The sequence below is a fragment of the Pseudonaja textilis genome, chromosome 2 (genome assembly GCF_049901715.1).
Source record: "Pseudonaja textilis isolate UNSWEBS1 chromosome 2, rPseTex1.2, whole genome shotgun sequence".
Lineage (NCBI taxonomy): Eukaryota > Metazoa > Chordata > Lepidosauria > Squamata > Elapidae > Pseudonaja > Pseudonaja textilis.
The window spans coordinates 2,138,397-2,150,441 of NC_141991.1; the positions used below are offsets into that span (position 1 = coordinate 2,138,397).

General features: G+C 36.5%; 5 protein-coding genes across 7 annotated transcripts in view; 1 reads left to right on the forward strand and 4 right to left on the reverse strand.

Annotated features, from left to right (window-relative positions):
* Positions 1-12,045, reverse strand: part of LOC113454221 (uncharacterized) — a 221,445-nt gene that overhangs the window by 114,842 nt on the left and 94,558 nt on the right. The gene's annotated exons all lie outside the window — the stretch shown is intronic.
* LOC148126535 (uncharacterized) overlaps positions 1-12,045 on the reverse strand; it is a 226,764-nt gene that overhangs the window by 106,293 nt on the left and 108,426 nt on the right. The gene's annotated exons all lie outside the window — the stretch shown is intronic.
* The window catches only part of LOC148126536 (uncharacterized), a 296,703-nt gene that overhangs the window by 91,027 nt on the left and 193,631 nt on the right, over positions 1-12,045 (reverse strand). The window lies entirely within an intron of this gene.
* LOC113452335 (uncharacterized) overlaps positions 1-12,045 on the reverse strand; it is a 268,593-nt gene that overhangs the window by 62,901 nt on the left and 193,647 nt on the right. The gene's annotated exons all lie outside the window — the stretch shown is intronic.
* Positions 1-12,045, forward strand: part of LOC113455031 (uncharacterized) — a 58,825-nt gene that overhangs the window by 30,758 nt on the left and 16,022 nt on the right. Inside the window, 1 exon segment of the mRNA XM_087922956.1 lies at positions 1,828-1,844. Coding sequence (XP_087779082.1) covers positions 1,828-1,844 — 17 coding nt within the window.

Here is a 12,045-nt window from a genome sequence, read left to right on the forward strand (position 1 = left end):
ATTGTAGGAAATTAGCACCCACCCTTTTCCTAGAAAAATGAAATATCCTAGGAAACATTAAAAAGGCAGAATATTGCCCTTAAAAAGAGAAGTAGAAATTCAGAAGCATAAACTCACCCCCACATTTGGTAATGGGTGGGCCAGAGTATTCTACATAACAAAGGCCTCTGCTCATCTCACCACCTGGCTTGAGAAGATTGCATCAGCCAGCACTCAGGTGGTCTAGACAAAGCCTACAAAGTTAGCTAAGACTTCCACCTCGGGAGTCTGATAGTCAATAGGATACATTTCTTACACAGGAATAAGAAACACTAAGGTGAAGCCCAACAGAGGATATATAAGGGACTCTCAGCATCTCAGCCCTTCCTTCTTTTTCTTCACCCAACATCTTGAAGCATGTGATCATCTTTTTCACTCAGGAGCTCCAAGGCATGTGGTCCTGTCCACCCTTAAACCATCTTTCCAAACAGCCTCCATGTTTCCAGTGTCTTTCCTCACTTGGAATTGAATCCAGAAGGATAATTCTTCCAACAGTATGTTGATTATGGACCCACATGTGGAGTTTCAGTCTTCTACTTTGGTTTCACTGAGATTTTAAGCTCCAGAACTCCCCAGCCAGCATAAAAGTAGTCCTCAAGATACAACTATTATCTTGCAATTACAGTTGCATGTTGCAATGGCTGTTAAGTGAGACTGCTTTCCCTGTGTTGGAAGAAATAGCCTAAATAACATTTGGAAGAATGTTCCCTCCTTTTTTTTTGCATTTCCAGCAATTTGGGCTCATGTTGAGGAACATCTTCGCTAAGATACTGGCAGAGAATTAAAAAATTAAAAAATGGCTGGAGGAAATGACGATAGAACAGATTGGATTTAAACGAGAATTTTTCCTATTAGGGATCTTCAACAAACTATTTCCAAAAAATTACATATATTGACAGCAGCCAGATTGGCTTTTGCACAGTGTTGGAAACAATATCACACTTCATGAAAGGAAATGATTATTCAAAAAATATCAAGTTGTGCAGAAATGAATAAATTAACTTCAGCACTAAAAGATAAAGAAACAATGTATTATGAGAGTTGGAACTGTTGGTATGAATGGATAGACCAAAGATGGACTATATAACAAATTGCAAAAGAGGATAAGCTATAACTGCAGTAGTAATCATATATTTGCATTAAGGATTTATTGTAAATATGGCATAAAATCAGGATATAAATAAGGATCCACAAACTGTTGATGATGAAATTGTTTTTAATCTCTTTCTGACTTTTCTTTTTACTTCTTTTTTCCATTTCTCTTCTTTCACATTTGTGTATGTGTTGTTTGTCTATTTTAATTGTAAAATCAATAAAATTTACTTAAAAAAGAAAGAAAACATAATGAATTTCACATTACAATGAATTTCCCCCCTCCCCCCATAATCTTTCTAACTGTCCTCTGGGGATTGAAAAGAATCTTTTAGTCTTTTTTTTTTTCATTAAAAAAAAATTCTTTATTGAAATTCAAAATATTAAAAAGTTTACAAACATTCAAAATATTAAAAAGTTTACAAAAAATTCTATAAAGATGTGTCAATACTTTTCAACATCGTTTTCTTGACAGTACAATAAGTACAGTACATACAATTAATACTTGATGGTTATTTATAGTAATACTAATTCACAGTGCCTTAATAATATTAATAAATAATTCATATATGTAGGTTGATGGTTCAAAGAAGAAAAAGAATATATTAACACTAAGTACATATATATATATATATCTAAAAAAATCAGATAAATTTATATAATTATAGTCTATGTACTGTGCTCTATATTCCATAGCCATATGAGGAAATAAGGTATACATTTTTAGCTATACAATATAAGTATTAATTCATAAATATAAATTAAATATAAATATTTATATAAATCTCCATTTTCTGGCATTTCAACAGCTTCTCATTGATCCAACCTATATACCAATACCAAATTTTATTTCCACGTTTGACCTATATTTATCTTGTTTTACATGTACCCATTGATACCAAATGTTCCAGATTGAGTAATATTCTGAGTCTTCTTTGTCATTTAATTTCATCGTGAGTCTATCCATCTCTGCCCATTCCAAGATTTTACAAATTATATCTTCATCTGATGTAATGGTAGACATCTTCCAAGCCTGAGTTAGTGCAATTCTTGCTGACATTGTATGTATAATCAAGTTTCAGATCTTTTGGAGGGGGGTGGGGGTTATCTTTAATAATTCTCAGGAGAAATAATTCTGGTTTCTATTCCAACCTACAATGGTAATTTCCTCTAACCATGTTTGTATCTTAATCCAATATTTTTTAATTTCTGGGCATAGCCAACAGACATGGAAGAAGGTACCTTGTGTTCTCTTACATTTCTAACAGTTCAGGTTCAGCTTAGGATACATTTTTGCAAGCCTGGATGGTGCTAAATGCCAACGATAAAGCATTTTATATAGATTTTCTTTATATGCAACCGACTTTGTCAAAGAAAAATTTTTATGCCACACTTTTCCCCAATCTTCTAATTCAATGTTATGTCCAAATTTTTAGCCTAGGCTAACATGGATCCTTCAACAACTTTCTTAGTTGAAGTTTAATAAATAATTGTATATTTTAGATATTATTTTTTCTTCTGGTCCTAGCAATAGTTTATCTAGCTGGGTTGCTTTTATTTAAAATCCAAATTCTTCTAAGTCTTGTTTATATATCATTTGCACTTGAAGGTATGCCCACCATTCTATAAATATTCCCTGTGTTTCTAATTTATGACTTGTTTTAAGTCTTCCTTGATTATCCAAAATTTGATAGTATTTTACTTTTTTGCTGATATCCAAAGTATTTGGGTGGATCATTGCCTCCATAGTGGACAGCCAACCTGGAATTTTGGTATAATATTTCTTCCTAATTTCTTCCCAGGTGTTTATCAGTGAATCTCGTAAAACGTGCCCGTAAAAGTAGGAGTGGTTCTTATTCCTGGGGTTCCATATGAAGGCATGCCACCCTATTTGCATATCTAATGTCAAAATTCTCCTATTTTCTAATTTAATCCAATCCTTAATCCATACTAGAGATGCTGCTTTGTAGTATGTCTCCCATATTGGGAGTCCAAAGCCACCTGTGCTTTTGATATCCTGTAAGTAAATTGATTTTATTCCTGTTTTTCTCCCTGACCATATACATTTCATAATTATTTTAGTTAGATCTATAAAACAAATATCCAAATTTAGGTATAGTTTGGAATAAATATAACAATTTGGGTAGGATATTCATTTTAATTGTAGCTATTTTCTCTAAATGTGAAAGCTGTAATTTACTCACATTTGTCCAAATCATTCCTTATTTGCTATATAAGTTTTATATAGTTACCCTTTTTTAAAGCTGAGCTTCTTGTCCTTAGCCAAATACCTAGATATTCAACTTTTTTTTACAATTTGGAGGCCCATTACTTCTTCCAATTCCCTTTTATCTTTTGCGGACAAATTTTTAACTAGCATTTTGGTTTTGTATTTATTAATTTTAAGACCTGCTACCTTGCCAAATTTTTCTATTTCCTGCAACAGTAGGGCAAGATTCCAATGGGTCTTCAATAATAAAGGTCATGTCATCAGCAAAAGCCTGTAATTTGTATTCTGTTTTCATTTGGGTTCCTTTTATTTCCTTATTTAATCTAATTCTTCTTAATAATGTTTCTAATGTCATGCCACCATTATATTTAAAAACAAATCCTTTCTATCCGTCATCTCATTTCCTTTAAAACTTTAATTGTTCGTTTTTAAACTTTCCTCCAATATTCCTCTCTTGGACCTTTTTCCCTATCTGCATCTATATCCTGACTATTCATTTTAAACATTTCTCCCATCTATGCCCTTTTCCATTGTCTAGCTTTCAAAATATCTACCTATACCCCTATCTCCCTTTCAAAATGTCTTCCTGCATCTCCAGTTCCCCTTTTAAATCTCTTAAAATGTTTTCCCCTTGGTTTATTTCATCAATCATTGGTGTTTATATTGTCTTTTTCTTATCATCTTGTTTTATTTGTTGGTCAGTCTGCTGCTTTTTCATCTGCTCTTTCAATTGGCTCCTCCTTTTCCTGGGCATCTTGGTCACTCATTGTCCTTTGTATAATATTTCCCACAGGGGTGGGCTTCATATGTTTTAGCAAAGGGGTCCTTTGCCTGGTTGCTGGGTAGGGGTGGGCATGGCCTATTTGGCCTCCTACACCACAGCACAGGAGCATTTTTGCCTGCCCCGGGCTCCAGAGGCTTTCTTCAAGACTCTAGGAAGGCAAAAACAGCCTCCCCGGGCTCCGGAGGCTCTCTGGAAGCCAGAAACAGACCCATTTCCGGTCTTCCCAAACTTCTGGGAGGCCCATTTTTTTACCCTCCCTGAGCCTCTGTGCACACCCTGTGCTTACCGGCATCCAAAACAGGCTGCGTGGGGACTCCTGGGAGGGGTGGCTCGGGGTGAGCGAGGCCAGCCAGGAGTGGGATTTGAGGGTTCTCCGAACTGCAAAGAATCTTAACTAGGGGCTCTCCCAAACCCCTGCAAACCCCCAGCAGCCCACCCAATTTCCCAGTTTTTCATCCATGCTATGTTCTTAATCTCCTTCTGGTTTCTTATCACAATGTCCTTGATGCTTTGAGACATCGACACCATTTCTTCCCAAGTCCCACTAATTTCCTCCTGATGGAGCATTTTGTCTTATTTTAATAAGTTCCTTGTTCAGTGATCCAAAAATCATATATTCAAGCCTAAAGTCACCCCCCCCACCAAAAAAAATGCAATGTTCACAATTTTTTAAAATAAATTTTATTAATGAAACAACAGAAAGAAAAACATTTAAAAACAGTAAGTTTGGGCTTTTTCACATTTCCACCATATGTAGTAGTATGTTCCAATTTCTTTGTTGCATTTCCAACATTTAGGGGATAGTTTCAGATACTTTCTTGCCAGTTTTGATGATGGAATATGGCATCAATAAAACATTTTGTGTAAGTTTTCTTTATCTGATGCTGCCAAAGTTATTTTTCTATTCCTGTCCCATAAAATTTACCAATCACCCAATTTATACCATATCCAAAGTCTTTTATCCAGGCCAACATCATTTCTTTCACCTTTTCCTCTTCCAATTTGCATTTTAATAATACTTTGTAAATTTTTAAAATCAATTTCTCATTCATTCCTAATAATACTTTATCTAATTTTGTTTTCCGTTTACTAATACCCCATTCTTTCATAACTTTACTATACCTCAATTGTAATTGTAGATAGGCCCACCATTATATCTCAAATCCCAAATCTCAACTCCTGTCTTGTTTTTAAATTACCCTTCTCATCTAATATGTCCTCATATGTGATGACCTGCCCTCGACGCAATAAATGTAGGTACATTAACGCTTCTAATGTAGATAGCCAAGTTGGTATTTCAACGTAAATTTATCATTTCGTTTTATTCCATACATTTAGTAAGGTCTGCCTAATTTTATGCCTTTGAAAATATCCATGAATTTGTAGTTTGTCTTGCCACATAAAGGCATGCCATCCTGCCTGTAGAGTATATCCTTCTAATGTTAACATTGTTTTATTTTTAACACTTATCCAATCTTTAACCCAAGTCAGAGAGGCCACTCTATATTTCCCAATCAGGTAGGCCAAATCCTCCTCTTTCGGTAGTGTCCTGAAACAATTTCAGTTTGATTCTGGGCTTTTTTTCTGCCATATAAATTTTGATACTAGGTTATCCAATTGATCAAAAAAATTCTTTAATTTTACCACAGCGTTTTGGAATACAAACAATAATTTTGGTAATATGTTCATTTTTATGGACACAATTCTCCCCATAAAGGAAAGTCTTAAGTTGCTCCATTTCCTGAGGTCTTCCATTATTTTTTTAATTAGTGGGGTATAATTATCCTCTTTGAGGGTTATACATTTATTTATCATCTGGATGTCCATTATCCTTGTTAAATTTTCCTTTTGTGCATATGTCATATTTTTTGTAAGTATTTTAGTTCTTTCCTTATTAATTTTTAGCCCCGCTACCTCTCCAAATTCTTCTAATTGCTCTATCCTGGAAAATTCTGACAAGGATATGTTTTATGCACCTACGATGTGACTACTGGAGATTTAAATATGAGAATATTTCATTAAAGAGACCCCTGAATGCTATGATACAAGATTGAACACATAAAGGGGATTTAAGGAGGCTCTGGAAAGTTTCTGAGATTATCTAAAAGAACAGATTGATTAACTATGGAATACAAAAAATTGTGAACATCACAAAGTATTATGAAGATCGTAGTGGAGAACAGGTAGCACTATTATTCTTGGATTCTAAAAAGGCCTTTGATAATGTAAAATGGAGTTTTGTTCTGCAACAAACTAAGTACATGGATTTTGGGCCAAAATTTCTAAATGTAGTATCAACAATATATCACAAACAAGAAGCCAGGATATTGATAAACGATCATACAACAAATAAATTTGAGATACAAAAAGGAATTAGACAGGGATGTCCATTATCGCCATTGTTATTTATTTTGACATTAGAGGTATTAACAAGAATAATTAGGAAAGAACCAGAAAGAAAAGGATTAAAAATAAAGAAATAAGAATATAAATTACAAGCCTTCGCTGATGATTTGGTTTTTATTTTAGAAGATCTGCAAAATTCGGGACCAAAACTGATAGTTTTTAGGTAAATAGTTCCAGTAATTTAAAAATACCTTTCCAGAACAATGCCTGCTCAGTTTAAGAGTCCAATTTTCTGTATTTTTACAATTTTTCTTTTCTCTCCTTGATTCCTTTCTTTCAATTCTGAAGTTTTTCTCACAGGGCTTAGTCGCTGCTTTAGCAAATAATTGTTAGGTTTTAAATAGAAAAGAATCCTCTTTCCCAATTCCAAACACGGTTCACTTAACTCCGCTTAGCTGTTCCTCGGCTGCCCCAGCTTTGTGGCAGCCATTTTTAGGCTGCCTCTTCTCCTTGTCGTGGCTGAGAGGGGAAGAAAACCCCAGGTCCAACAGGAGAGTTACAACTCTCCGCGGTCTCACAGGGCACCCATCCTTGCTTTGCCACCCTTACAGGATGGCTTTGGCTCCTTTTGGAGCCCACCAACATTCACAGAAAACCCCACACACAGACCAATATTTACATTTTGATTCCCACCACCCACTGGAGCACAAAACAGGAGTCATCAGAACCCTACATCACTGAGCTGAGAGTCTGCCAACCACCAAAAAATAGGAAAGAAAAAGAATGAAAACACACCAAGAAAGCACTCAGAACATGTGGCTCTTCCAAGTGGGCCTTCATCAAATCTCAAAAAAGACCCTACAGGAGTTTCTCCATAACAGATAACGAAAACAATAAACAAAGCAATGTTGTCATTCCATACGTTGCAGGCATATCGGAAAAGCTCAGGAGGATCTTCAACAAGATAACGTACATGTACACTTCAAACCCCAAAATACACTAAGGCAGAAGCTTGGCTATACCAAAAATAAAACATTCAGACATAAACTGAGCAATATGGTATATGAGAACCTCAATTGTTGGGGCAATATGCTGACTGTGTAAACCACTTAGAGAGGGCTGTAAAAGTATTATAAATGGTATATAAGTCTAAGTGCTATTGCTATTGGTTTATGCAGTACAATGCAGTGAGCCATGTGCAGATCTGTACATTGGGGAAACAAAACAACCACTTCATAAGCGCATGGTGTTGAGGTAATTCCCTATTAGAATGAGCGTATACAGGGAGACGTATTTTGACAGGTGTTTGAATAATACACACACAGCACACAGATACACTGTACAGTAAATGTAGGTTTTTACTTCCAGAAAGGTTTAAGCAAAGTCCAAAATAAGCAATCCAAAGTCATTCACAAATCAGTTTTCATCCAGGGATAATCCAAATATCAAATTCCAGTGTCAAAAACAGTTCAGTATCAGACTTACATTAAATTCATGAATATCAGTCAATTAGGAAAAATGGAGCAACAGCAATACTTTCCAACGAAAGGAAACAGAGATGGAGACCCACTCTCTTCTGAGATTAAGACTAAGACAATCCAAGTTTCTGGCTCCATCTTATGGCTGTTTGAAAAACCACACCCAATTGCAGTTTTTGCAATCTCTTAAAGACATAGTACTAAAATGTTTATCCTGGTTTATATATTTCTAACCCAAATACCTGTTAGGTGACTTATATTACTAACACATGGCACAATATAGGAAAACAAACATATCAGGACTAGATTCAGCAGTTCATCTGCATTTAAAAGACACAAGCCATTTGTTTGAAGAAAGCAAAGTTCACATTTTGGACAGAAGACCGCTGGTTCATGGTTCCAAACCAAACCAACAAAAGAAGAGGCCACACTGTGAGCAGAACAGGTCTCTTTACCGGAGTCTCGGATGTTGACAGAGGGGTCAAAGTGGCCATCTATGTCAAAATTGAATAGCCTTCTATTGTTTACGTGGTAAACAAAAGAAGTAAAAGGGTTTCTAGCCAGCATTACTGGCTTCTGCTAGCCAGCTGGCTATATGGACTTGGCACGCTTCACCCTCCTGTTCCTAGTTGTTCCTGGCTGGCTCCCGCAAGTACTTTTTTGGCCTGGCTCCAGCAACCATTCTTAGAGCCCAGTTGCTCTCTGGCTGATTCCAGCAAGCACTCTTCAGGCCTGGATGGCTTCTGAATTGACTGCGATGGCTTGCCTTCCTGGCTCCTTTCCCAGTGTAAGTCCCATCACCTGACACCTATCTGAGGCCCCATGCATCCCCTCCCCCTGCGCATGTGTGGCAACTCCGAAATGGCACATTATGGCCACTTTGAACAGCGTGCTGTCTCGGATGTTGACAGAGGGGTCAAAGAGGCCATCTATGTCAAAACTGAATAGCCTTCTCTCAACAGAGGGAGAGGGGATATGACATCATCTGTCTCCAATCTACAACAGTCCTTTCAACAGTTCCAAGATGGCTCCACATCCATTTGCACCACTCAGGCGAACCTGATGACACAGATAAATCTCCAGGTGACCTTAACAACATGCTAAAATCATGCCAATGTCCAGCTGCCTGGAAAGAGTATAAATCCTTCCATTCCCCACCATCCACTCAAAACTGAAGAAGTTTCTTGGATGAGAAGAAAAACCAGAAAGTCCAATTGCCACTTGAAAAAGCACCTTTGGGATAAGCTCTGGGAGAGAAATGAAAAAGAGGAAATGTCTCCCATGTGTTGGGAAGTGCGTTGTCTAGATGTTTACATAAATACTGACACTTGCCTTTTTTTTCCTCAAAAGCTATTCATGATTCTTATGCAATGCTGTTTTACAAATGAAATATCTACTGTATAATTTTTTTCCTATATTTCCCAAGGGTGGAACCACAAAAGTATCAGTCCCTTGGTGCTGCTCTCGCACCCCTGCCAGCAAAGACTAACAAGGCAGGCACCTCCAAATGAAGGAGATCACAACAGGAGCTGCAAATAAACCTGAAGCCTCTGTGCTCAGAAACACAATGTAAGGACTTGTGTCTCCTCTCTCTTCAAGGAAGCAGAACTCTTATTTTATAATATTCTTTTTCTTCTTGCTCTCTAATGGCAAATGTCAATCGGATTTACTTTATCAATGGTTAGACAAGATAGAGAAATATAACATAAATATAATAGTTAATATAATATAATGTAATGATATGCTGTAAGTGATTACTATAGAAATAATTATGTTATTTTATACCAGACGGGAATGAACGATGCTATAAACTAGGCTTTATAGTAGTTGATTCTTCCTCAAAAAGGATGAGGTGAATTTGAAATTACAATCTGATAATGATTTAATAACAATATGATACTAAGTGAATAATAATTATATATAATGTGAATTGTAATATAAAAACAGGATGGAATGACTATTGATATTGTGCACATGAGATATGTACCAACCGACACACTGTATAATGGAAAGATTTTATTTAATGTTGTATGTTTTGTGTTTGTTTATGTTTGGTGCTTAAAATTTAAAAACATTATAAAAAAGAAAAAGAAAAGAAAGCAAAACTTTTAAAGCAGGAGGGATTTGAAAAGGAAACTTTTATTGAGACAATGATAGCAAGTAGAGCAAGTAAGATCTGAAGTTCCTACTCAGAACCATTAGGTTAAAATTTGTAGAAACCCATCCCCTCTGTCCAGTCTAAGGCAAGCCAATCCACAGGTAGAAAGTTGTTGTGAGAACTCAAGAGTTGAGAAGGTGGTAAGAAATTGTTCTCAGACACAGCTTGCTCATTCTGTTGGAGCTGAGATAAAGAGATGGCCACAGGCAATTCCTTCCCCTTCCCATGAAAGTACATCAAAGTTGAGAAAAGAACAGAAATGCAAAAAGGTCATAAAATGGCATTCAGGCCCTCCCTGCCAAAATGGCAGAGTTCCAATAGAAATCTATGGGCACCTGACACATAATCTCTTTTCTCCTCAACTCAATATTCCTACAGCTCCTCTCCGTGAAGGTCACCTGAAGGGCATTAACAACCTTTACATCTGAAATTTTACACTGCTTTTGTCACTACACCAAACACCCCCAATATATTTGCTATTCCTGTGGTTTCTTCCATGTTCATGCCTCATTCTTGACACAATCTGAGCAGACAAGCTTGTGGTGTAATGAATTTCTGGAATTGTTAGGAAAGAGTAAATGTTGATCCCAATGCAATTGTTAGGAAAAGATAAACAATTTCTCTTCTCCTCTTGTTTTCTCCTTATATGAGGAGCCACAATCTCTAACTACAGCTTGAGTGCTCTTATCCCGAAGAGACACTGATTGGGGAATATGGGAATGAAAATATCGAGAATACCCAGGGAGAAGGCGGGGACTCTGCATGGGACATTTCTATAATTTATTAGGATAAAAATGGAAAAAACATTCCTAAAAAGATTTTTTCAGATTTGCACAATTTCTGCAAAAATCAATATTCAGCAACTTCTGCTGCTGATGGCCAAACAGTCCTTATAAAATTAACATGTTCCAATTTTTCTCTTTCCTCCTTCCCATCCAATAGTATAACATATTTGATGATCAAAAAGCAGGCTAATTCTTTATAGTCAAATTAAAGAGTCAATTTATCAGTTGAACTTACAATGGAACATTTCAAATGAAATTCATAAATTGACTCTTTAATTTGACCACTCATTGCTTTGATCCACATATGGATTTTCCCGTGTGTGATAAGATTGTAAAATTTCCTAAAGCATTGTTCACACTCAGGGCACTTAAATGGTTACTCCCCTTGTGTATAAGCATATTATTTAGAAGGCTATCCTTAGTACTAAAATCTTTCCGACAGTCTGGACACTCATATGGTTTCTCTCCTGTGTGAGTCCTTTGGTGAATCATCAGGCTGCAATTCTCACTGAACTTTTCCCACAGATAATATATTCAAAGGGTTTCTCTCCAGCGTGAGTAAACTGGTGTATTAATAGGTAGGAATTCCAACTGAAACTTTCCCAACAATCAGGATATTCAAAAGGGTTTCTCTCCTGTGTGAGTCTTCTGGTGTCTCATAAGGTGGGAATTCTGACTAAAACGTTTTCCACAGTCTGGACATTCAAAGGGTTTCTCTCCTGTGTGAATCCTCTGGTGTATTACCAGGTGGGAATTCTCACTGAAACATTTCCCGCAGATAGGACATTCAAAGGGTTTGTCTCCTGTGTGAGTCCTCTGGTGTCTTATGAGGTTGGAATTTCTAATGAAACTTTTCCCACAGTCAGGACATTCAAAGGGTTTTTCCCCTGTGTGAGTCCTCTGGTGTATTACCAGGCTGGAATTCTCAATGAAACTTTTTCCACAGATAGGACATTCAAAGGGTTTCTCTCCAGTGTGAGTCCTCTGGTGTATTATCAGGTAGGAATTCTGACTGAAATTTTTCCCACAGATAGGACATTCAATGGGTTTCTCTCCTGTGTGAGTCCTCTGGTGTCTCATGAGGTCAGAATTCATGACTAAAACCTTTTCTACAGTCAGGACATTCAAACAGT